Source organism: Wyeomyia smithii, chromosome 3 (assembly GCF_029784165.1).
Source record: "Wyeomyia smithii strain HCP4-BCI-WySm-NY-G18 chromosome 3, ASM2978416v1, whole genome shotgun sequence".
In the NCBI taxonomy this organism is placed as follows: domain Eukaryota; kingdom Metazoa; phylum Arthropoda; class Insecta; order Diptera; family Culicidae; genus Wyeomyia; species Wyeomyia smithii.
Window position 1 is genome coordinate 33,150,778 of NC_073696.1, and position 26,681 is coordinate 33,177,458.

At 37.3% G+C, this 26,681-nt stretch overlaps 3 protein-coding genes across 5 annotated transcripts; 2 read left to right on the top strand and 1 right to left on the bottom strand.

The window, feature by feature from the left end:
- Positions 1–5,442: 5,442 nt before the first annotated feature.
- LOC129730069 (NADH dehydrogenase [ubiquinone] iron-sulfur protein 6, mitochondrial) lies at positions 5,443–6,121 on the bottom strand. Its single transcript, XM_055689091.1, has 3 exons — positions 5,902–6,121; positions 5,643–5,822; positions 5,443–5,589 (listed from the first exon to the last, which is right to left on the bottom strand). Exons 1-3 carry the CDS (start codon positions 6,028–6,030, stop codon positions 5,521–5,523), a joined length of 378 nt encoding a protein of 125 aa, XP_055545066.1. The 5' UTR covers positions 6,031–6,121; the 3' UTR covers positions 5,443–5,520.
- Positions 6,122–7,328: 1,207 nt separating this feature from the next.
- On the top strand, positions 7,329–10,561 carry LOC129728059 (uncharacterized). Its single transcript, XM_055686433.1, has 4 exons — positions 7,329–7,877; positions 8,356–8,619; positions 8,847–9,386; positions 9,443–10,561. The coding sequence occupies exons 2-4, from the start codon at positions 8,382–8,384 to the stop codon at positions 9,955–9,957; spliced, it is 1,293 nt and encodes a 430-aa protein (XP_055542408.1). The 5' UTR covers positions 7,329–7,877; positions 8,356–8,381; the 3' UTR covers positions 9,958–10,561.
- Positions 10,562–10,698: 137 nt separating this feature from the next.
- Positions 10,699–25,496, top strand: LOC129728058 (sodium-coupled monocarboxylate transporter 1-like). Of its 3 annotated transcripts, none has more exons than XM_055686431.1 (9): positions 10,699–10,940; positions 22,801–23,265; positions 23,319–23,384; positions 23,444–23,495; positions 23,551–23,618; positions 23,680–23,834; positions 23,900–24,040; positions 24,098–25,022; positions 25,092–25,496. In XM_055686431.1, the coding sequence occupies exons 2-9, from the start codon at positions 22,816–22,818 to the stop codon at positions 25,116–25,118; spliced, it is 1,884 nt and encodes a 627-aa protein (XP_055542406.1). In that variant the 5' UTR covers positions 10,699–10,940; positions 22,801–22,815; the 3' UTR covers positions 25,119–25,496. The 3 variants fall into 3 exon arrangements, with proteins under 3 accessions (XP_055542406.1, XP_055542405.1, XP_055542407.1); XM_055686430.1 differs by lacking the exon at positions 10,699–10,940 and adding an exon at positions 12,454–12,600; XM_055686432.1 differs by lacking the exon at positions 10,699–10,940 and adding an exon at positions 12,719–13,196.
- The last annotated feature ends 1,185 nt before the right edge of the window (positions 25,497–26,681 follow it).

The window sequence follows — 26,681 nt, forward strand, 5'->3', positions numbered from 1 at the left end:
ACTACCGGCAAAGTGAAAAGTATTTGATTAACGGATAGCTACTACGTTTTATAAGACGTATTAATTTCGATTGTGGTTTCCCAAATTCTTAAGAGCGAAATTAGATTTCAGAATTTTTTGAAATATGTTGCTAGATAAATCGCACGGGCATGCAAAATTTCCAATTCGAAAATGGATTGAACGACATAAAAACTGACAAATATTAAGACATCCACCGTCTATAATTACTGTTAGCTACTACTGTTTATGTTCAGGTAACTCCTGGATCTTTGAACTGAATCTGTACAAAATCTGTAAGCTAAAGATTCCATGTCGAATTATGGTTTTTCCTAAATCTCACCCAATTTTATGTTCAGAGACCGAATTACACAACAGCTTCGCCATTTTGATTCTTGTATATTTTCGCACGGAGAGTTCATTCTGTTCGACGTCGCCAAGTTCACGTAGATACTACGTGATAAAACATAGTAAGCATGTGATTTTCACGCAGATGTTATGTTTGTCACATAAATCATGAAAACTGACAGAAAATGAATAAGTACAGGAAATTTCACGTAACAATAACGTGAAAAATATTTTGAGTGCAGTATTGACCAGAGTGAATACACTCATAATATTTTTCACGTTATTGTTACGTGAAATTTCCTGTACTTATTCATTTTCTGTCATTTTTCATGATTTATGTGACAAACATAACATCTGCGTGAAAATCACATGCATACTATGTTTTATCACGTAGTGTCTACGTGAACTTGGCAACGTCAAACAGAATGAACTCTCTGTGCGAAAATATACAAGAATCAAAATGGCGAAGCTGTTGTGTAATTCGGTCTCTGAACATAAAATTGATTTCGTCGATGGCTTGCCAATGAGTGAGATTTAGAAAAACCATAAGAATTCGACATGGAATCTTAAGTTTACAGATTCAGCACAAATTCAGTTCAAAGATCCAGGAGTTACCTGAACATAAACAATAGCAGCTAACAGTAATAATCGACGGTGAATGTCTTAATATTTGTCAGTTTTTATGTCGTTCAATCCTTTTTCGAATTGGACATTTTGAATGCCCGTGTGATTTATCTAGCAACATATTTCGAAAAATTCTGAAATCTAATTTCTTTCTTAAGAATTTGGGAAACCACAATCGAAATTTATACGTTTGATAAAACGTAGTAGCTATCCGTTAATCAAATGCTTTTCACTTTACCGGTAGTTGAATTCTACGTGAAAATCACATGAAACGCATCCCAAGAAACAATTTGGAAGCTGTTATGAGAGCAAATGTGGAACAAAAGCAGCGTTGAAGCAATCGATGCTGAATAAACAACACTTTGAACTATTTGATGAACAAACGTTGCAGCATTCTTTGTTCATGTACTTATTCAACAGTGGAACTCTAGCTTAACAGAAGTTGTTCAAACGTTTGCAAATGATTACCAGCAGCACTAATAAATAAGTGCTGCGTTGAAGCGCTTTAAAGGTCTCCATTTATCAGTGGCGTTCTCGCCCAATAAAACCTATTGGAACGTTTCAAACGACAGCTCCGCAACTATTATTCTGCACGTGTTGTTCAAATGCTGCATACATGCGTTTGGAGTCTTTCAAAATGCAATTATTTATTTCTTATAAACGCGAACGCTAGATCACCGGTTTTATAAAACATCCTTCTGAACGCGTCGTATAGTTGATTTATTACGGTTTAAACATTCTTTTAAACCACTAAAGGATTTAGCAACTTATGAACTTTCAAATCAATGTGAGTGATGCCTCGAAAGATTTTTTTTATTCTCGAAAACGGAGGAACCATTTAACAGAAGTTTTTTATTTTTCATTTCGGTTATTGTTCAACTGTAGCCTAATAAGAGTGATCGAGTAAATGTTTAGGCAACAATAATTGTTACTTGGGATATGTCTACTGAATAATATTCACAGGATAAATCATCTCACCAGATCATGATGAACTTAAATGACAATCACGCAAAATCTACGTGAAAATGACAGTGGAAAATATTCACATAACTTTTCCGGTAATTATAACCTGAAAATTATTTAGAGTGTAAATAGAGTGACGCAGAGTCTGAAACCAGAAAAACCAAACGAACCGTCAAACGCTGTACCTAACGAGCAAAGTAAACAAACATTGCTGTTCGCTAGATTTGTTGGAAAAAGTATTGTTATCATTAAAAAAAAATTTTTTTCATAAATTGAATTTTTTTTCATTTTGTTTATTTGATTAAATCGTTTCCTGGTAACAAAACACACATAAAGTAAAACAAACCTCTTCCATGCAATCGTCCTGGTTTGTTTCACTGAAATCCGGCACAATTTGGAAAACCGGGAGCACACCCGGCATAGCTCTTAGCCTCCCGCCGGCTGTGGCCACGTACAGGTCTTGCTCGTAATTGAAGTGAAGCTGTTCAGAATGACAAAAAAAACTATTTATTCATCATTACTAATTATTTTCTAATTTACTTACACTGCAAAATCGGGTGTTTTCGTCAATGAAATAGTCTGCTGGGAGACAACAAAAATCCATCCACTGTTTTCTCACAATCGGATTCTTCGGGAACCGAAAAAAACTCACATTCCTTACTGTTTTGTTTTTTGTTATTACACAAAACGCACTTCATTTTATCTATCTCTATCAAACTTTATCAAACGAACTTGTTTTAAATTTAAATACAATAACTATCTATTCACTCTGACAATAACAACACACCGTTGAAGTCAACTGAAACTTGCGCAAAAAGGGGCTGCCAGAAAAATATTTTGGTGGATACATAAAAAAACCGTGTTGATGTTTTGACTGAATTTCTCTCTGCGCCACTCTATCTATTCACTCTGGTATTGACCAGGCGTGCTGCCCGAAGCGCACTGTAAAATTTGTCAGCTTCAATCCACCACCGCACGTGCTTATTATCGGGCATCTCTTTCTCACTTGCGTCGTAAATTGAGATGTCGTTTCTTTATTCCTCGGCAGATTTGCCCGAACACAGTGGAATAAAAAAAAATCGCTATTAGAGACTCTTACGGTAGCTACTGGCACGAAAAAATAAACAACACCAGGAGATAAAAGATAGTGATGTGAAAAAAAGCAAGATTGTAACGTTTCAAGGGTTTCACAATAAAACCAAATATGCAAACTGTATTAAGTGCTCTGGAATTGGTTTAACAGATTCACAATAAATTATTGCAGGTTAGCCGAAAAATTCACGATATTTTATGAGGCATCCCCGAAATGCGGTAGCATGCAAGAGGAAGCCATCGGGCCTACCATGCTTAAATTTCGTCCCGTTTCATAACATTTCCCAATACGCTTTAAGGGGTCCTGAATAACCCAAAACAATTTTTTTTAGTACAGATTAAAAAAAAGTGTAATTTTATCAATCGCACAGTACATCCTTACATTTTGCTTGTAATTTGTTTCAATAAAACTGTTCTGTTTTTCTTTAAGCACAACACCAAAGAAATCTCAAAGGGAAGGGGGCGCAACCAGTCACTCAAGCATTCCGAAAAGAAAAACCGAAAGACATCGATATAAAATGTTTGAAAATCGCGTTCTGCTTAGAAAACAACGCAGCTCTTTTAGATGATATAAAAACTGATGTAAATTAAATTGCTCGAAATAGCTTGAATGACAGTTAAACCATGTACATTCACGTAAACATCGAAGTACAAAAATATATTTATTTTAAAAATACGTTTTCCAAAAAAAAAAACTTAGTTATTAATTAAAAAGGAAGTAAACAAAGTGTGTCTCTCAATGTTACGTATGCAGGTTCTTTTGAAAAAATAAGCGAGATTTCGAGAAGTTTTTTATTCTTAATTCAAATATAGAAGGACAATGATATTTTCTTTTAAATCACGTTTTGCCTAGAGGCAAGACACTATTGATATACTGCGAAATATTTCAAAGATCCAATAGACCTATTTATGTACGAATGTGTTAGTGCCACTCATTGCGGAAAATATTTACAAATCGCTGTTTTGTTTGCAATGCTGTTTTTAGCAGCTGGACAAATAATTAGTTGAACACTTATTATGAGTTCTAAACTTGTTGCTGAATAAATTTTCCATCCGTGATCATGAATCGGAACCCGAAAAAAAATAACATAAAAACTTAAAAGTTGCTGTAATTGTACATAGTTTTACCACATACATAAGACATACGTAACACTCAGGAAGAAATCTTCCAAAAAAATTGGTACAAAATGAACTACTCGAATGGTACCACACCCTGAATAAAATCACCGTTTGAGTTGTTTTTGAAGGCAGTGTACCTGCGCAGCCCTGCATTTGTCTCGTTCCTACTCGAATAATGCTGCATTGATTTTAATTTTCTGAGCAAAACGTGATTTTTTAATCTTTATATCATTATCCTTCGATTTTTAAACGAAGAATAAAAACTCGCTCTAAATCGCTACAATGACAGTTGGTATATTGGTGAATGTCATTGTAGCGATTTCGAGCAAATTTCGGGCAGTTTTAAATCGTGATTTAAAAAGCGAAGGACAACGATAGAATATTTTTTCAAATCACATTTTACTTAGAAAATGCAGATCTTTAAGATGATATAAAAACCGATATAGCTAAAACAACCCAATTCTGCGCACTTCGTATTAAAATGTTAAAAAACTAATTGAAAGCAGATTTTTAAAAATGAAGTTTGGAAGTGATTTCCTATATATTAACTGTTAACTTCCTGCTTATGTTTCCTTTCTTACTAAACGGCATCAACATTTTGGTACGAAGTGGGCAGAGTTAGGAGCCGCGCAGAACTAGGACGCCTCACGGTAATTCATTTTGTACCAACTTTTTTAAGCTTGTAGTACACTCTTTGTCTAATGGTCAAATATTGGACCTTCTGACATAATGGTCAAATTTATTTGACATCATGGTTGTTGTTTGCCCCATGTTAAAATTGGAGAGTGACAAACAATTCGGGTTATTCGCGTTGAAAGAGATTTTAAAGGCTGTTCGCACCTACGTGAACACTCATATGTAATTGTCAAAATGTGCGTGATGACAAAAGCAAAAATATTTCCTTCCTTCTTTTTCGCATGCAAAAACCAAACAAATATCAGCAACACCGTCAACGCGAATTATCTTTGACCAAATTTTTATCTGTCAAAAAGTGACAAATATTTGACGCTTGGTCAAAGAGTGTAATACAGGCTTTAGAAGGTTAAGAAAAAAGACGGGCCGGTTGAAAACAGTCGAAAAAACGGTACTGTCTTGTTTTTGTACGAATCACGTTCGTAAGAATTCATTTCTTTTTTCTTGTAGATTTTTTTACATTTATATATGCTTTTTAAAAGGCTATTCATCGTCACTTTGTTTGGCCTAAGTTTTCTGAATCTGCGGATAGAAAATCAAAACTACGAGTGAGAGAAGTTAACCGATAATTTTGCATAATATAACATGGACTAAATCACTTAGTGCTTGTGTTCTAACGCATTTATTTTAAACAATAATCAAGGTCGTATGTAGTATACCAAACATTACTGTGAATTTTTTTTCCTAGTGGTGATGATCCTTCTTCTGGAATCGTTGACCACAATAACCGCAAGCATGAGCTCCTGGTTTATCCTGCATAAAAAATATGAGCGTTTGACTTTCAGTAAGATCTAGGTCTAACTCACCAAATTGATGTACACTTTCGGGTGTCCCAGTGCCGCCACAGTGCCACCATCACAGTACACAACGCGCTGGGTGGATTCAATGATAGGGGTTTCGTCGACCAACTTGATAGCCCAGTTCGCATTGACTACTTTGGTGGCATTCACGAAACGAGCGTTGCGATAGTCCTTCTCGTCATAGAACTGAAACAACAACAGTGGGAAGGATCGTTTAATTTTTTGTTTGCCCGACTTGCGTAATCGAATTGTGAACTGCTTCTACCTGTCCTGTATGGGTTATTTCATCCTTGATAGTTGTGAACGGGGTAGCTAGCACTTGGGTCTTAATGCCACAGACTCCTAGCTGCTGTACGATACGAGTCGATGGTTTGAAAAGCATTTTACAAGCCATTTTTACAAGAAAAATTCACTATATTTTGGTTTTCGATGCGTTAGAATGGAAAATCGGGATTTGTTATGAATGACAACGAGAAATGTCAAAATTGATTTTAGTACAGCGATAGCAATGAGAGAATCATTGTGAGTTATGACAGGTTCGGAGCAATATCCTAAGTTTGAATTCTCAGGTTTGAGTGATTGTGGCGCCAGCACTAAATTAAAGTTCGGAAGTCGGACTTCCGACTTTCGAACTTGCTTCCGACTTTACAAACACATACAGCGACTGCGTGTTTACACAACATGAACTGCGGGAATGATTTTAATGTATTTGTTTTTGTAAGCCGGACTGACAGCGCAGTGGCGGCTGAGATGGTTGCAGTGTTGCGAGAACAACAAAAATAAGCATCGGAAGTGAGCCTGACTGCCAGTTTATCAGCGACGTTTTGATAATTTTTATTTAAATGCACAATATTGGTGCCGATTTATTAACTCGAGCTATGTCCCAACGTTGATCACCTTGAAAAGAAATGAAATTCGTGTTATATTCGAATACATTCGTAAATTATTTGCAACGCGAATCATTTTAAGCTTTTGATCAGGGGGCTCTAGTGGCTGTCAAACTCCATACATTTTCCATCTACCACTCATTGATTCTGGTACCAGCGTTTCTGGTACCCACTTTTTGGTTGGTTTGCTCTAAAACAAGTGAAATAGAGTAAACATCCCATTTTGTCGGTAGACTTATTCTCGAAATGTCGTTTCAGGTGCCAAAAAACAAGAGCTCAACATTTTGTTTTCAGTACAATGTGCACTTTCAATGAATAAGATAAGTTTTGTAAGCATTTGAAAAGAAATATTACCGCCGTGATGAATTCTCGCGTAATTTTTCAAAGGGACCTAAGTAACAATGACAGATTCTCTTATCTCTCGCTTTGTTTCGTTAATTACGTCGACATTATATATATTTTCTAAGCTTTCTTGCCGTTAATCAAGAGATAGTAATACTGTCTTGCTTACTATGCATTGAGTGTTATGAAATATGGAAAAAAACATTATTATTATTGATCAAAGAGAAAGTAAACAAAGAGAGTCTCTCAATGTTAGATAGGTCGCTTTGAAAAATTACGCGAGAATTTATGATTGGTAGGCAAAATGTTGACGTTTATAGGCCCCTGCTTTTGATAGATATGCAACGTTACCGTCATTTTCACCGCACCTTCTGCATAATTAATATTGATCATCGAGCAACGTTTGCTATCAGACGTTGTCAGATGTGGCGAAAATGTATGTGTGAAATGTTTTCACCAAGTGAACATATTCTGCAAGCAAATGTTCGCTAGTGTGTGCGTTAGTGTTTTGAAGGAGGAGGATAGTTGCAAAAGAAAATGTTCATGAAAGCGAAAAAAGTTTAATATTTTGGTGTATGTCACCAGGAGTAGTAGAACGAAAAATCAGTTTTATAGTCATATAAAAGTGGTGATTCAATCTGAAAATAGCCTGACGATTATGCTGTTGGTGTATTGAACGAAGTTCCATCGGTAGCTGGCCGACAGCGCCGAATTGGAAAGTGGAAGCGCAACGTGAAAGTTTACCTACAAGGGCACAGTGGAAAAGTTTCCGCTACATTGCGAAGAAGTGTACTGCTGGACAAAACTCGGCTTTCATTAATCGGCAAGCCGCAGCTCATTTGTTACAGAGATCAAGCTCACATCTACCATCCGACGGGGTGTGGATAACTGCAGTTAACCATCACGTAAATACTGCCTGATGCAGGTGGAGGCGAAGCACAGCCGAAAGTTGCGAAAAGTGGGACAAAACCTGCTCCATTAGTATAGTACGTCAACGGGATAACTTTAGAACGTAAGTTGATGCATTTGTAATTCGATACAGAGTTAAAGAAAAGACGCATTAAATATTATTGGTATTCACGGTGCATTCCATTATAATTGGTGTTCAGATATGGTCTGTACTAATAACCACTTTCTCCCGTTTTGGTCTATGTGGCAGAACTATTCATTTCATTTTGCGTGCCTTTTTCACCTGAAACTGCAGTACACGCGGTTCGTGAATATGATTGCAAATGCTCTTAAGATGAATTAAGAAGATTTTTGGAAAATTATGGATGAACTAATTTATTTTTTTATAAGTCATTTGGTGAGATTTTATTTTGCATTCTATATTATTATAGTATTCACTCGTTCGAAGGTTTTTCATTCATCTATCAATGATTTCCAACTGCTGAATGTTTCTTGTGTCTGAAGATTCGATATGGGAATTTGATAGTAAACAGTTCTCTACTTTATTGTTTGTAATATTCATAATAATATTCCAATACTAGGTAATCGACAAATCCAGTTCACGGCAATGACGTCTGTCCAAAGTCAGGAGGACCTTGAGGCGCGGATCGCGCGCATCAAGAAGCGTAACGAGGAAATCGAGAAGAAACACCGCGAAGCCGAAGCAGATCGATTGATGGCCATGAAGGAGAACGCCATGGTAGAAATTAAACCTCCGAAAGACAATGACTGGCCACGAGAGCATAAATACGATAAAATTGACTTCACTTACGATTTGGATGCGAACGCTTTGGCAGAACTTGAAGGTAGGCACGTGGCATGGACGAATGGAAACCTGGAACATAACGTACTCAACCAAGTGCGGAAAAAAATCTTAATGCCAAATCAGATGTAGCGGTACAGAAAATGAAGTCTGAAATTGTTTCCAAGTTTGCTTTGTCCATATTCTTATCGATCATGTGCATCACAATGCATTTGATTTTGTTGGTAAAGTATATTAAACAGCATTAATGAATAAAAATTTTCTTCGCAGAAAAAAAGAAAGAAAAGAATGCATTCATTCAAAAAATTGCAAAGGAATACAAAGTATTTGCTGAGGGTGAAGGACCTCCCCCTGATCCGGCATACAGTTTCCTGGCGGATGTGGAACGTGATGGTGAGAAGTCATTACCAACGAATTTAGCTCTTGTCAGTAAAGGTTCAATCAAGAACAATTTCGAGCGTAAGAATCCAAACAACCGAAGCGGTCGTCTCGGAAATGGCACAATGCCCAGCAGTAATCGAGGTGGAAGAGGTGGAGGGTGCGTCGGAAATAAATGCAGCTATAATGGTAATCTTCAGAGGTCCTTATCGACTAATGAGCATGACGGACGTCTAAGACCGGATCATGGTCGGTACGGGCATAACAGGACAGCCGGTGGAGTCGGCCCGGCAGAAGGTAGATGGCGCCGTGATTGGGATATCGATAGGAGCAAGGATGATTGTTGTATCCACAATCAAAGTAACAGCTTCAAGGGAGAGCCAAATTTAACCGTTTCGGTATCACAGGATGGAGAATTTAAGAGTGTGAAAGGTAGATGACATTTGTTTTCGATATATTAATTCCTGCTAATGAGGTTTTCGTTTCAGTAACATCACCACCAATAATAGGTAGTGGTCGGGTTGGCCCGCGTCAACCGGCGAAACCACAATTTCAATTTCAAACGACAGGACTGCAGGATCACCATGGCGGAAAGCCATCGCATCACCGAAACAATAGTGAAAATTTCAACCGAAATGTCCCGGGACGTAAGTCTGATAAAGATTCAAAGCGTACCGCAAAGGTAACTGGGCAGCAACAATCGGCAAGCAATAAAGCAGGTTGCACTGCTGGAAGTGTGCAGGATCGGCTAAACCGTAACAGAGCAGCTAACAGCGATCGGAATGATAATTCCGTAAAAACTTGCACGAATGGAAGCAATGAAAGTGGTCCCCACACTTTGGCAAAAACAAACGCCACACTGAAAACGATTTCAAAAATAATCGAGAAAAACGCGGAAATCGACGAAAAGCTAGCCCGTCAGATGCATCACGAGAACGAGAAGATGGCTAGTCGAATGAAGGAGCTTCGCATGCAAGACGGAGCCAATGGGCACATGGGGTAAGGCAAGCCCTGATCAGAGGATACTTTTCTTAGGCTTCGTAACCCACGAAAGTAACCAATATGGGCCTGTTTGCTCCTGAAAATAACACACGCTAGCGCTGCTATATTACTAGATAATGTAAATGGTTTTTTTACTATGAAAAACTGTACTCATAGACGTGGCAGCTTTTCAACTACCCCCGAGCCCAACGGATATTGAGAGAACACTCAACTTAACCCAGTGCACGAATTTTTTCTAGGCTACGTAATTTTCAACTGTTGGCTGGGCGGCCAATCAGGCAACAATCAGTTTTATTCAATGGATACTACTCTATTTATTATTTATAATCAGTTTATGTAGTTTTAGTCCGAATGAAACGAACTTCTGCATATTTAACTGTTTCAAATTATCATTGAGATATGCATGTTATATTTTAACGTTTATTTTACCCAAATACGTTATACGATCCGAAGCATTTAGTGTCCTGCCTGCTTGTTGAGGCGAGTTCAAAATTTATTTCCGGAAAATGTATTTCATTTCTCAGTTTTTATTAGTACGATGATAAAAGAAACGAATCCATAAATGTTGAAAATATATATCACGTAACATTTGATGATAAAAAGTACTACTTTGATTTAAACTCGTTTAAAAATGCCGAATATCCTGTTAGTGGCCTAGTACATGACAGAAGCGTTTGACTGCTCGCAATGAACTTTCTCGGTGGTGAATTACTTGATTGAAAATCACGTGTAACGTAGTGCGCATGAGAGTGCTGAGATGGCAGTAGAACTCACCTCATGGGTGTAGCGTAGTAAGTCGTGAGAAAAACAATGTAAACACAAGGCATATTGTAACGAGGCAGCGCTCGCTAAGGAAGTGTTTTGACCAGGAATACGGACATAAGTTGTTATTAAATTAAAGTCGGAAGAGACTGCATAGGGTTTCCAAATGATTTAGCTGGTGTTTTATGAAAGAAATATCAAAAAGCCGGGCAGCTGAAAGATGTAAGTGCACGTAACTAAATTGGTTTGTTTTGATTGTTCGATGTTCTCAAACGATACTAAAGTGAAAATAGTTAGAGGTTTATATAGTATTGTGTGTGCATTGCATAATTTTGTGCGACTGTATGTCATATGCTAATACTACTGAGGGTCAAGAGAAGGCAGTGACGTTGTTGTTTGTTTTATGCAACAATACCTGCTTGTTTACTTACTTGTTGGATAGGAGAGGTCACGGATTATGACATATACATGTGCAGGGAGAAATGAATGAAAACAACATCCGCGCAGTAATTTTCTTAATCCTGAATTTTTTGTGCTCATTTTTTCACAAGAAAAAATGCGTGTATTTTTTCTGTAATGTTCCGAGATTGTTCCGGAGATGAAGTATTCCAATTCCGAGGGATATCTACACGGATATCCTTTATATATTTAAGCCTAGGGTGCTAAATCCCGATTCTAATTGGAATGCGCATAGGCGTTATGAAAAAGGATATCCTACTTAAACCACATTAAACTTTTTCTTGTAAAGAAGTTAACTGTTAACTGTTAATTGTTTGTAATTTGGATTTAAGGAATCAGTTTATGATATTAACCCGAACATCCCGATTTCTTTTATCTAATATTAGTTTCGCTATTGTATAAAAGTCATGAACAAATAAAGACCACGTGGTTTGCTTTTTAATGGTTTGTTAAATTCTTTAGGTGATTAATATAATTATCAAGAACGAAAGCTAAGTAGTGCATGTATCATCAAACTTTGTAAAACTAGTACTAGAATTGAAGTTGATATGCTTATTCATTTTAACAACACAAATTTGCCTAACCACACCTTTAGGTGAATAAATTTGCTTTTTCATCTCGCTGTTGTCATTTAAGAATGCTTTTTGAGTACTGAATGAAGTAATTGAATTCTTTTTGTCCGGTTACAAAAGTAAGGAACAATGAACCGCGCCAATAAAGTTGAGAATATAAGTTTGTGGTTGACATTTATTTTTTTATGACAACCCGGCCAGTGACAGATAAAGCTAGCACTGTGCGAGTGGCAATAAGTAACTATTTGGTCAGTACTTTATGTAAATGATTTTCCATAAATAATTTCAGTTGTATCCCTAAACGCTGCCTTTCTTCAGGACATTATCTGAGATTCAGCGCGAAAGTCATATGTAAATTTTCTACTGGATGAGAAAATTAATACAGTTTATTTCTTAAAAGGCACAGTGACACTTGGTCAGATATCAACTATTCTCTCTATAGCGTGATGCTTCAAATAACGACAAAACCGCAGACTTTTATAGTAGGACAGTACAGAGTTTATTGTTGTCGATAAGACTTGACACTTATAATTGTGTTTTATTGGCCATAGGAAACCCTCCTCACTGTTTGAATTAGTGTTTCTTAGATACAGATATGTACCGGAAAAAAGGTTATACTAGTATCATAGAGAACAGCTTTATTTGCTTGTTCCATGTAAGTACAGTAGGTGACGGCAATGTAACAACTGCGACTGTGTTCTACAGTGGCGAGCTGCGTATAGACTCGCGCGTGCATTTTGATCGACGATGTTTTTTTGTTGTAGTGTCAGTCGTGCCGAAGCTGTTGACCGAACTGGACTTAGTGTTGTTACTTTCCCGAGTAGGTGCTGTGCATACATTCGTCATCAAAAGTATGTTTTTCTTGTTATCTCCTATCGTACTTATTACGTTTAGCGGTATTCAGTGTCTAAAATAGGTTCATTTCAATTAGCATGTATGGATATTACATAAGCGTTATGCTGTACACAAAGTACACTTCGAGGAATTAGTCGGTTGACACATTATAGATAGCTGCCGTCGTGTTCTAGTCTCGATCTAATCGGCTCTATTTATACACGTCTACATTGCATCGTTTCTACACAACACAACGGAGCAAGAGGTCTGTCTAATCGATTGCATCGAAACAAAAAAGTCCAAAGTTCACAACGACGATTACGTAGCAATTTTGATTGTGCGTTTACTCAGTAATTGTTTTGGCAAAAAGTTGGTGATAGTTGGACACTAGTAGTGCGTATCAGCTCGTCACTCCAGTCTTTCACTAATTCTGTTGGACGTCCCGACATCTCAAGAAGTGAAAGGCCCAAGAAGTAAATAGTTCAAGTGCATGGACAGCAGTAACGCATGCTCGATCAGCTGAAACCGGCTTGCGGTCTAAACCTGTATGTTTGTGTGGGACATAGGAGAGGAAACCGAAACCTGTTTCCCAGGGAAGTAGGAGTTTTTAACTGTAGGTACCTCGATAAAAAAATATCATCTTTTCGGTGTTGCGGCGTTGACATTTTTAAGTAACAAGCTATTCTTGGAATAATGTGTTGTAAACACATTTGCAATCTGCCTCTGTTGAACGAAAAAAAAGTTGAAGAAATGTTACCTGTGTAGGACACAGTATGTTTTACTGATTGACATAGCAAATCAATTTTTATCGCTAATATGTACCTTTGAATGTTTCGATAAAGAAGCATCATACCGTTTTACACATAGTTATCCTGTAATACTTTTTATCGAACTGTTTCATTTTTTACTATCAAATAATTTATTTTCATGTATATTTTTGAAAAACTCAACTGTCTGTTATTTGTTCCACAATCATTCACATACACATAAAGATGTAACTTCAACGTAAATAAAATTGTCGTCAATAACTCTTAATTTTTATCCAGAACATTCAAACTCCAGAATGCAGGTGTATCCCAATGAACCGTAACGCATCAACAAAGTCAACAAACGTTTGTTATACAACTTTCAACAATCATGCCACTTTACATATGTCGGCTGAGCTGAGAAGCGGTATCAGCAGTTGATGTTGTTATACAAATACGGAAAACAGTAGAGTAGAGCGTTCTACCTGTTGTTTGTTAGCGATTAAGCGAGCGAGATCATGAAACAAAAATCACGAGGCGAAAACAGTCAGCGAAATGGAATTCCCCTTGTGAACTATTTAATTCATTTTAACCGCAATGAGGTTAATAACTTGAAAATTTTTGAAAAAGCACATGCTTTATATAACGTGCGTGTAAAATGGGAAGCTTATAGGAAGTTTGGCGGAGGTGAAAAGCATATCGCCCAATGCCGTATTTGCCAACGTTATGGCCATGGTTCCAAATTCTGTAACATGGACCAAAAATGTCTTAATTGTGGAGACTCTTCTCACAAAAAGGACACATGTCCTGTGAAAGAGAGTAAAAATTTTCGCTGTGCGAATTGTAACGGCAACCATATGTCAAATTTTTATCAATGCCCAGTCCGTTTAGCAATTGTTAAGGCAAGGCAAGGTAAACAAAATTCAATTTCCCAATTAAAACAAACTTCAAAACAAAATTCTCCAAGCGTACCAGTGACGCATAGTTTACCTACTCCTTTGCATACCCGTTTAGTGTTGGTAGTTCGAAAATGACCGTTAATATGGGTAAGCAAAACACGCTAGAAAATAATTGTACACCTATTACTCCAGCTAATATTGCTGCCGAAAATATTGTCAACTGCCTTACGGCGGGTAAACTTTCTTTTTTGCAACAGGCAATGTTCGATTTTATGAACGCCATGTTGCAGGCAAAATCAATGTTTGAAGCCATTCAAATAGGCACAAATTTTACTATTAAAATTGTTTCTAATTTAAAATTTAGCAATGATTTTAAATAAACCGATCAAAATTTTAAATTGGAATGCTCGTTCATTGAAGGCCGATGAGAATGAGCTTTTTAATTTTTTAACAGTAAATAATGTGCATACTGCATTGAAACATTTTTGAAACCTACAAGAAATTAAAATATGATCCCAATTACGTGGTTCATAGATATGATAGGATTCAGGGTTCCGGCGGTGGAGTTGCAATTGTTATTCGTGCTCCTCCCCATCTTGAGACGAAAGTTATTGAAACTTTGGGAATTGAAGTTCAAACTGAACTTGGGATTTTATTTATTGCCGCAGCATATTTACCATTTCAATGTACACGCGAGCACAAAAATTATTTTAAAGAAGTCGTTCGAAATTTTTTATAATCGGCGATTTTAACGCTAAACATCGATCATGAAATAATTCTCAAAGTAATTCCAATGGAAAAATTTTATTCAATGATTGTTCTTCAGGATACTATTCTATTTTGACTCCGAATAGTCCTACCTAGCTTTTCTTCTGTAAGAAACCCTTCAACAATTGATTTGGTGCTAACAGATCAAAGTCACGTATGTAGTGATTTGATCACACATGCTGACTTTGATTCTGACCATCTTCCAACAGCTTTTTCTTTATCACATAAATCAGCTTTTAACCCTATGAGCTCTGTTTTTAATTATAACAAGGCTAATTGGGAAAGATACAAAACTCATATTGAGAGAAATTTCAATAATGAGCTTGATTTGCAAAACGAAGTGAATATTGATTCCGCTTTGGAAGCATTAAAATGTGCAATTGTTGATGCCAGAAATTATTCTGTTCCAAAGGCTCAAGTGAAATTTGATTCACCAATAATTGACGAAAATCTTCAACTAAAATTCGTTTGAAAAATGTCCGCAGACGTCAATATCAACGTTCTCGTGACCCTGTTTTTAAAAATATTTATAAAGATTTACAGAAAGAGATTAAACATAGATTTACTCTTCTGAGAAATCAAAATTTTGAGACTAAAGTTGAAAAATTAAAACCATATTGAAAACCTTTTTGGAAGCTGTCGAAGATTCTTAAGAAACCTTAAAAGCCTTCCAGTTTTAAAAGATGGTGAACGTTTTCTTGTATCCAATGAACAAAAGGCTCAAAGACATGCTCAGCAGTTCGAGAGTGTTCATAACTCAAATTTGAATTTTGTGAGTCCAATTGAAAATAAAGTCACACGTCAATTTGGTTTAATTTCTTCCCAGAATTTTTTACCTGCAGAAATAATTGAAACTAACTTGAATTAGATCAAATCAATTATTAAAAAATTCAAAAATATGAAAGCACCTGGTGACGATGGAATCTTTAATATATTAATCAAACATATCCCTGAGAGCACAATGGAATTTTCAGTGAAAATTTTCAATTGTTGCTTCAAAATTGCATATTTTCCCAAATTATGGAAAAATGCAAAAATTACTCCAATTTTAAAGCCGTATAAGAATCCAGCTGAAGTTTCAAGTTACCGACCAATTAGTTTGCTTTCTTCAATAAGTAAACTGTTTGAGAGAATTATTCTTAACCGAATGATGTCACACATCAACGAAAATTCAATTTTTGCAAATGAACAGTTTGGATTTCGCCATGGGCATTCCACAACTCATCAATTGCTCAGAGTTACTAACATGATACGAGCTAACAAATCTGAAGGTTATTCCACTGGAGCTGCTCTTTTAGACATAGAAAAAGCATTCGACAGTGTTTGGCATAAAGGTTTGATTGCGAAATTGCAATCATTTAATTTTCCAATTTTCCTAATCAAAATTTTGAAAAATTATCTTACTGATCGAACTCTGCAGGTTGTCTATCAGAATTCAAAATCTGATAGACTTCCTGTCAGAGCAGGTGTGCCTCAAGGTTCTGTCTTGGGCCCAGTCCTGTATAACATATTCACTTCAGATCTTCCTGATTTGCCTCCAGGATGCACAAAGTCATCGTTCTGCGATGACACAAGCATTTCCGTAAAAGGAAAAAGCCTTCGTGTCATATGCAGTCGATTGCAGAAAAGTTTAGATATTTTTTCTTCCTACTTGCAAAAGTGGAAAATCTCTCCCAATGCTTCTAAAACTCAAATGATAATGTTTCCTCATAAGCCTAGGGCTTCTTTCCTCAAGCCAAACAATAATCACGTTGTCAAGATGAATGGGGTTATTTTAAGCTGGTCTGACAAGGTTAAGTACTTGGGACTAATTTACGATAAAAAACTTATTTTCAAAGAGCACATTGAGAGTATACAAGCCAAGTGCGTCAAATATACGAGATGTTTATATCCTCTCATTAACAGGAATTCTAAACTTTGTTTAAAGAACAAACTTTTAATTTACAAACAAATTTTTAGACCAGCAATCAGGCCCGGATTTGAGGGGGGGGGGGGCAAAGGGGGCAAGTGCCCCGGGCCTCCCGATTCAAGGGCCCCCCCTAGTCCTGGGGCGACCTTTTTTTTTTTTTGCTCATCATCTTCCAGAACGTTACCTATAAAAGTTTTAAGAAAAGAGGGCCTCACAGACAAATTTATTCACTTATGTTAGACACATTAATTCACTTATGATAGAAAAATTTTCACTACACTTTTCACTTTTTATACACTTTCACTATTTAATTCTATCACTGAAAAAAAAAGTGATAGAATTAAATAGTGAAAGACTCACAGACAAATTTGCCCCGGGCCTCCCAGTGGCTAAATCCGGCCCTGCCAGCAATGCTTTATGCTCCGATCTGGTCAAGTTGCTGTTCAACAAGGAAGAAAACGCTCCAAAGGATTCAAAATAAAATTCTGAAAATGATTTTGAAGCGTCCTCCTTGGTTTGGTACACTCGAATTATATAGACTCACTGGTGTTGAACCATTAGAAGCTATGTCAAATAAAATTATTAACAATTTTCGACAAAAATCGTTGCAATCCTCAATTGCTACGATAAGCTCTCTTCATAGCCAATAAGTTAGCAATTAAGTTAGTTGTAAGTTTACTTCCCCTTTTCTGACAAGTAGGTTTGAATCCCTACGAATGATAAGTCCTGATTGCGAAAGCAAACAAATCCTAACAATTAAAATTACAAATTTCTAACAGTGTTGAGAAGTCACCATTTGTGATTGGACACACATACTCATTATTCACTAGTATTTATCATAAATACTTAAGCTATTAACAAATCCCCCTCTTAAAAAAAAAGCGAGCGAGATTTCCTTCTTGCTAATTGTAGGCGTCGGTTGCCACGATCTAAATTAAATCTCTATAAAGCTGAAACAAAATGTCATTCCCAAGTTGGTTTAAACCCTTTGTATTAAATGTTAAATGAAATGTTAGAGGTTTTAACCTAGAAAACCGGAATTAACGCCGGCGCTAATTGAAGTACTAAACAGCACATTCCTGCAATCTGCAAGCGACAAATGTAATCGCTTTTAGCCATCTGACATTGTTCCGCGACATCCACGATAATAAACGGCACATATGCTTGGTGAATACCCATCAACTGGGACATGTATGCGAACGTGGGTTGAGTAAGCAATCAATACTAATTGCAGCGAATTGATTCCACTTATCTGGTGTCCAAGTTCCAGCGGCTGTATCTTTTACGCAGCTCGAAACCGGTGTCCAATTGCTTACTAATATTGTAAAGTCATCGTCTGCGGAGCTTTGATGAAGGTTTGAAGGGTGGAAAAATGGATTGATTATCTAACGGGGTAATTTGATTTTTGTTTTGTTAGAGATTATTCATTGGAAATTTTGAAAAATAAGGTGCACCGCCAATAATCTAAAGGTCAAGTTCCTTACCAGATGCTGAATTTGTTGGGAACAAATAAGTTGAAAAAAGCTAGTATTTTGCTTAGCTGTCCGTCTTAATTTTTAATCCCTGATACTCTTTACATATGAGTGTTAATAAACGAACCTAATCATTCTTTTATGTCGACCCATATCGATTTTTTTGGAATCCACGGTATTTTAACGTGTTTTGGCATTAAATGTAGTGTATCCTGTGTAGCCATTAAAATCTGAGTGTGAAGTGATTGATTTTGGTATGCATGACATGACAAACCGAAGTGTAAGACACTTGATTTTGGGCTGTGAACTGAAACGCAAGTGTATTCCACGTAGATATGAAATGTTTCATCTATTAGCACAGAAGTAAGTGGAATCCACTTGGCAGTAACGTGTCGGTTTTTTACAGTGTACTGTAATGGAGAATACGCGCAAGCTGCAGCAGCATACGATGGAGATTTTTCTTGGACACATTTGAAAAATCCGTTTTTCCCATTTGTTATATTCACCTGAACCAACCTAATTCAAATAAAACCAATACAGGACTGACTTATATTTTTTTTTCTAAAAATACATACGTTGCTTACTTTACTTATACGGCGACAGATCGTTGAGATCCTATGCCAAATCCAGAATACGTCTCCACAAAACTTGGTCTTGGGCTGCTCCTCTCCAGGCTCCCCTTACACCCGCTACTCTGGCATCTTCGTCGACAGCACACAGCCAGCGCGTGCGAACTCTGCTGCAAGGCTCGAAGTCGTCGGCCTCTATCCGGTTCTCCGCTAAATATCATCTTTCCTGTTCGCTGTATCTAGTTTGCCTCCGAGTATTGTTCGCAGAATTCTACGCTCGAAGACCCCAAGCGTTCGTCGATCGGACTGCTTCCTCGTCCACGATTCATGCCCGTAGAGCAACAACGGGACGATCAGAGTGCTAGAGGGCAAATTTCGTACGGATCTGTAGGCTACATACACACGTTAAGATGAAATAATCGTTGTAGTACGAGTCAGTATTGAAAATTCAAAGGCACTCCGATCGCAAACAGTAGAATCATAAATACTGTAATTACTGTTACACTCACTAGTTCCAAAACTTCCTTCAAATACACGATTTTGTGTACTTGTCCACTGCCATGACAACGACGCACTACTTCAGATCAGGGCTGAATAAAATCACCAGCTAGAAACGTAAACAAGCAATCCGCTCACGAACTGCTCTAAAGAGCTAATCATTGAAAGTGGGTGAGTGATCTACCGCTCTTTTTAAAGATATTTGTTATACAACAACTCACCTGTTACTTCAGGCAAAACCATCTTACTCTCTCACTGAGCACAAAATCATGCGCGAAACTGCAATAGAACTCCCAGCAACCAGCTTCCACCGGCTAACTGCTCTGCTATGCATAACCCATCTCACCTCTTAATGATAAAAATGGCGAAAACAATGTTTTTTATTGTTCTGGACAATGATATTTAATTTAAAATAATGTATTTACAATGCATCCAATGCAATCTCTTGATGTTATTTTGTCGGTGCGTAGGAAAATAAATCGTCAACATTTATGACTTTCCAAATCAAGCTGAAAAAAACTTCGCTGACTCAGAAAAATCTCGCTTTTACCCGGAGACTCGGAAACTACCTCTCAGGCGTTCACCCGGAGATCTGGAGACCATCTTCAAGACCCGGAGACATGGGGTGAGACCCGGAGAGGTGGCAACCCTATGCGGCAGCCACACAAAGATCCAATAATTTACTAATTATTGAAATTTTTGTTATGTTTGTAAATTGAATTTACTCAAATTTAAAATATGTTATTTTTAAATTTCTCTACAAATTTCTCCATTAATAGAGACAAATGTGCCCTTTGAATTGAGTCCAAGAGATATTTTTATGTTTGCCCCAAAAAGAATGACAAACAAATGAAACACACATTTTTTTTGATGAAAAAAATAATAACTTTAAGTAGAATTAAGATATTCACGATGTCAGCGTCGTTTGTTTCTCTCTAAAAGCCCTTAAAGTCGTTCAAATACAGTTTTAAGGTGAAAATTGAAATAAAAAAGTTAGAGCGCTTCATCATATGTAATGACTTTGCGCTTTATCATATGTAACAACATTGTAGAAGAAAGTTTTTCTCTAAAATATTGCTCTAGAGCTCTAGACCCAAGTTTCCCCCTAAATTTGGTTTCTGGACCTTTGTGCACTGGTTTTGCCCGACTGCTCAAACTGGAAGAAAGATTATAGCTTTTTAACCATTCCTGTGGATTTTGGTGCTTAAACTTTGTGTGAAGACATTTTTTGAAACATTTGAGCCCTACCGCTAAACGATTTTCGAAAGTCAAAGAGGCCCCTAATGCTATACCTCTGGTCAGTTTTATTATAAGCAGAACTTATATTTTGTCATAGGAATGAGTCTTATCGGAACCTCGTCCTCCAGCTAATATCGCGCCATAATTACAATCCTGAAGAAAACTATTAACGTATAACCAGTTTTATTATAAGAGGGATTTGTAATGTCAAACTCGTAGAGGTTTTTCTTCAAAGCCGGCTTGTTCTGCAAGAACAGCACCTGCCGCCGATAGCAGGTTGTCACGGAGATCTCGTACAAACAGCATTTTCTGAACGATCAGAAGCACGCCGTGGTTGCTGATCAATTCCGTTGATCAGTTCTCGAGTTAAATCGTGGAAAATTGTTTAAGCGCACATAAAAGTAACTTAAAGAACACAAATAAACTACAACGTCTGGCATGCTCATCAACAACTGGAGCGATGACCATTCCTAGAAGCTCTTTTGTATCTTCTACTCTTGCATCAATATGTACAACTTGAAGTGTTAAAACTTTTATGGAAGAGGATCTAAAGGGACATTCATAGATCCTCAAAGATTTTTAACTGAACACCTTAGTAAGCATCATTGAAGCCTGGATGGACTCTAAGACTTATTTCAATGTTCCCTTCAAAGTCCTAAAACTCGTGCAGGATCGCTCTCATGTTATACAGATGGCTCTGAAATGGGTGAATCTACAGGCGTTGGAGTCTACAGAACTATGAATCAATATATCAATTCGAATGGGACAGTGGCCCACAGTTTTTTAAGCTGAAATAAATAAATAAATTTTAACATGCACAAATATTTGTTTAGCTAAGAAATATAGGTATGACAAGATCTTTCCTGCGATTAAACAGCATACACATGTTAGTCGAAGTTAGTATGAGATTGCATTCTATCTCTACGAAAACTGACTGTAACAAATAATGTTAATCTATACTGGGTGCCCAGTCACTGCGGTATAAAAAATCAAAAAGCCGATCTCTTAGCAAAAGTTGGTACCTCAACTACTTGGGCCAATTGGAGGGCTTCTTCCAAAGCAAGACAATCTAAACTATTCATTACACCATGTAATAAAATCACACGCAACCTACTTCGTAAGAATAAAGCTGAACTGTGTACGTTATCTGGCTTATTGACTGGACACTGTCCGAGTAGGTATCACCTCAAAAAATAGGTGAATTGAAGATGACATGTCGTTTTTGTAATCTTGGAATTGAAATTTCGGAACATCTACTGTGCCAAGTCTATGTATCCACGCCTAACGAGATATGGGCTGCTGGACTAATGAAGGTTAGCGCCTTCATCAATAAAATCATACCTTCTTGAAGTCTTAGGGCGACTATTAAGCCAAGCCTTGGTGCTACATTCCGATTCGGAACTTGACCTTCTGTTTACTATACACAGACTTCGCAGCCAGGGCGACTTTTACTGACACCCATAATGATGGAATGAATTGACAGTGCATAGCAGGTCAGCAGTGTTCTACAAGAAAAAAAAGAAAAATTTCAAGAAGTAAACCCTGGATCCGTACTATTACGTTGCTAATTTGACACGACAAACATTTTTGTACACTTAAACTAAGTGTTAGTCCTGTGACTGAATTAACACTTTTCAGTTGCTTGACGCCTCCTCCCACTATTGTATGAATTTATATATATAGCAATTTATATATATAGATCGTAATGGTTCGATAGGATGTGAATCTAAGTTTTGCTTAGCATTTAAATCTATAAAGAAAGTTTGACAGTCCAAATAGCAGACGCTGGGTTTATGCTGTAAGTTATGTAAAAATCATCTGAAGTAACTCAATTGTCTTAGCAGGCCATTGATTTTTACCAGTACAACTTGTACCCATCATGGTAAAATCGGTAAAATGCAATGCCAATCAACGAGTGTCATTCTTGTGATTTGTTTATTCGTAAAGCTGAAAATAGAATCTCTACTATGCGAATGCTCATTATTTTTAAAAGAGCACACATTATCACCTTTTCGGGTGACCTTTTTAATTCTGATACATTAGATACATTCATACTGAAAAGGTAATTGAAACCGGACTTGCTGACGTATTAGAGAATTTCTGTTAATTTTTTTCAGCACTATTTCGAACCGATGTCGCTTTCGGAGAGCTGGAAGGAGCTGTACAAGTTCAGCGTGATAGACTATGGCGTGTTCGCGTCGATGCTTATTCTTTCGGCCGGATGTGGCATATATTTCGGCTTCTTCCAACGGTCCACCAAGCAGACGCCGGAGAGCAGCGATGATGAAAGTCCGGGGCCCCCGGGTAGCCGCAGTAGTCAGAGCAAGCGGACAACCACGTTCGGTTCTTCCACGATGGATGAGTATCTGCTTGGTTCGCGGAAGTTGAAAACCTTTCCGGTGGCGATGAGCCTCGTAGCTGGGTACATATCGGGAGTCACTATTCTGGGTACGCCGGCGGAGATTTACAACTTCGGTACGCAATATTGGTTGATCATAATTCCGATTCTTCTTATGGGGGTTGCGGTTTGTACGATCTATCTGCCGGTGTTCTGCTCGCTGAAGCTGAATTCGTCTTATGAGGTAAATAGTTCAAGTATTCTTAAAAAAAGAGTAAAAAAAATGTTTTTTTTCAGTATTTAGAGTTGCGCTTCAACTCTTACGTGAGATCGGTAGCATCCATAATGTTTGTACTTGATGAGGTAGGAAAGAGGAAAATTTAACCGAGAGTTCGGACTTATAAGTAACATTTCTATTGTAGCTTTTCTTCCTACCGATGATAATCTACGTTCCGGCGCTGGCGTTCAACCAAGGTAATATAAAATAATATTCCTAGCTTATAATGACTGCAAATTTGTTTTTTTTCAGTGACTGGTTTTAACCTGTACATAATTGGTGCGATTGTATGTGTTGTGTGTATATTTTATACGCTATTGGTAAGTATTTCGCAAAATTTTTATCCAAAAACATGCTCAAAAGTTTTTTCACACCAAACAGGGTGGCATAAAAGCGGTGGTATTCACCGATGCGTGGCAGGTAGTGGTGATGTTCATATCCGTTGTCGTCGTGGTGATCCTGGGTACGATAACGATCGGTAGTCCCGACATAATTTGGGATCGTTCTGAAGCTGGTAGTCGGATTAACTTTTTCAAGTAGGTTATCGGTTAGAGGAAGCTGTGAAGCGTGTGTTATGCAATCTTATATTATTCCATTCCAGTTTTGACCCGTCCTTCTACGAGCGGCAAACATTCTGGGGAGTTCTGATCGGTGGGTTCTTCTACTGGACCTCATTTAACTCGGTGAACCAAACCATGGTACAACGCTACATGTCACTGCCAAATCTAAAGAAAGCTAAAATGTATGCTTTTTTCGGACGATGTTTGTTGTATTAAGATTCTTATGATTCTATTTTTAGGTCCATCGGGATGTTTACTGTTGGAATGGGTGTGTTCGTGTCAGTTTGCTGTTATGCGGGGCTGTTAATTTATGCTCATTATTATCAGTGTGATCCAATGTCGGTTGGATTTGTGACAACGGACGATCAGCTGTTTCCTCACTATGTGATGGAAATTGTCGGTCACTTACAGGGAATTCCGGGTCTATTCATAGCCGGTGTGTTTGGAGCCGCTCTCAGTTCATTATCAGTGGTGCTGAACTCTACTTCAGCGGTATTGTTGGAAGACATACTTAAAGGGTTATTCCGCGTTAATCCGAGTCCTTTTGTGGCCAATATTTTTGTTAGGGGCAGTGTAGTAGTACTTGGATTAGCCGCAATGGGTTGCTTGTTTGTAATTGAGAAACTAGGAGGAATACTCAGTGTCGCGACGTCGTTATCGGCTATTGCTGCTGGGACCACATGTGGAATCTTCACTCTTGGAATGTTGGTTCCGTGGAGTAATTCTTTAGGCGCTTTAGTTGGGGGCATTTCGGGGGCACTGCTGTCCGGTTGGGTATCGCTTGGAGCGCAATTTGCGAGTGCCAATGGCGCAATAGTGCCTCATAAATTGCCAGTCTCAGTTGATGGTTGCCCAGATGATCTGCTAACTAACAGTACTATCATAAACCCAATTTACCCTGATGAATCAACGATATTTCCACTGTTTCGGCTATCATACCATTGGATCACTCCAATTGGTGTTTTGACCGTAATGATAGTAGGCACTATCGTATCGTTTGTAACGGAGCCGAGAAATCTTAAGGATATCGATCCGGAGCTGATTTCACCAGTCATTCACCGTTTTCTGCCACAAGAATGTTTTGGCAATTATGGAACCGCATCCAAAGATGCTTCGGTTAATTTCAGTGAAGAGTTGCGTCCCACGTATGGAACTCAAAGATCGGTTAGTCAAAATTCATCTTAGTTTGATAACACATTCACTAATTCCATTTATTTATTTTTTTTTTTGCAGACGTCCAAATTGAAACGATCCCTTTGAGAGGGAATTTAGCACGAGTTCCGATTTACCTGAATCATTCGATTGAATGGCCAATTTGATGGTGCAACTGTACTTAGTTCTTGACGCGTGAATGCAATTTTGCAATCTCCAACGGAAGCTGCAACAGTGTGAGGAATGCTAGTAAATATTAAACTGTACAAATTAGTCGATGTAGCAGTAGGTGACTCGAAGTCGTATAACTTTACTACTCCAAATATAGGTGCAATGTGCTATCTTTTGCGTAACTGCCTGTGATACAATGAAATGAGTTGTTAGGGATTCGTGGCCGCAAGAGGAGTTCTTTTTATATTATGATATTACTATCGAATTTGTATATCAATATGAAACGTTTTTTTGAATGAAACTGTTTTGAAAGCATTGCGGCTGTTTTTCTTAATGAAGTGACATTCCTTCTGTTTTACTTTTGACGAGACTATGGCCCCTATTACACAAGACGAGGCGAGCACAATTTTGTATTAGGGAACGCGAGTGAAACTTGGCTGGTGACAGCTGAGTGATAGACGAGTTACTCGTCAAAAATCGAACCGATACGCCATCTGCAATGCCAACATTGATCAGACGAGTATCACGCCGCTCGCCTCGTCTTTTGTAAAAGTGCCTATTTCGCATAACTAAAATACATATGTTATTTGAAGCGAGAGTAACAAACTGCCGTAACTGGAAAAACTGGCTTTCCCAGGTCTATAGATACTTTCATAAATATAAAGCTTATTTTTTGGTTGTATTCTAACTTTCTCTAGTTTTATAAGCGTTTTTTGCGGTTTCGAATATACTTTGGATTCGCCTAATTTTTACCGGTAGATATATAAGCATGGCTTTCCAAAGCTTTTTTTGAAAGCTAGACTTCTAGTAATTCGAAGTTTAATTTTGGCTGCTTCTCATAATGCTTTTTCAGAAGCATTTTTAGTGATTTTTATCAGTTTATTGAGTCCATTGTGATAAAACTCTCGCTTTATTTCTTTACTAGCTGAATGTACCCGGCTTTTTTTCTGCTTTTTCTATAATTTTCTATATATATTTTTATAACTAACCTAACATAAATGAATATTTTAAATGTTAGGTTAGTATAAAAAAAATATATAAAAATATAGAACATTATTGAAAAAGCAGAAAAAAAAGGCCGGGTAAATTCAGCTAGTAAAGAAATAATGCGAGAGTTTTATTACAATGGACTTAATAAACTGATAGAAAATCACTAAAAATGGTTCTGAAAAAGCATTATGAGAAGCAGCCAAAACTAAACTTCGAATTACTAGAAATCTAGCTTTCAAAATAAGCTAGTTACAAACTTATTTATGTACCACATTTTGCGTTTCGGAGCTAAAATGAATAAATTTGCAGGTGAGCCAACCCTCGAGCAAGTGACATATAATTGACCGTGGAAAAAACACGGTGATTTAAAATCTACTCCACATTGTTTAATGGATTGTCCCAATGACTTATTTATAATAATAGAATTCAATTCTTACAGGGAATTATTTCTAGTATAAATTTTAATGTTTAGTTATACCTTATTGTTTAGTTAACAGAATGAATTCAAAT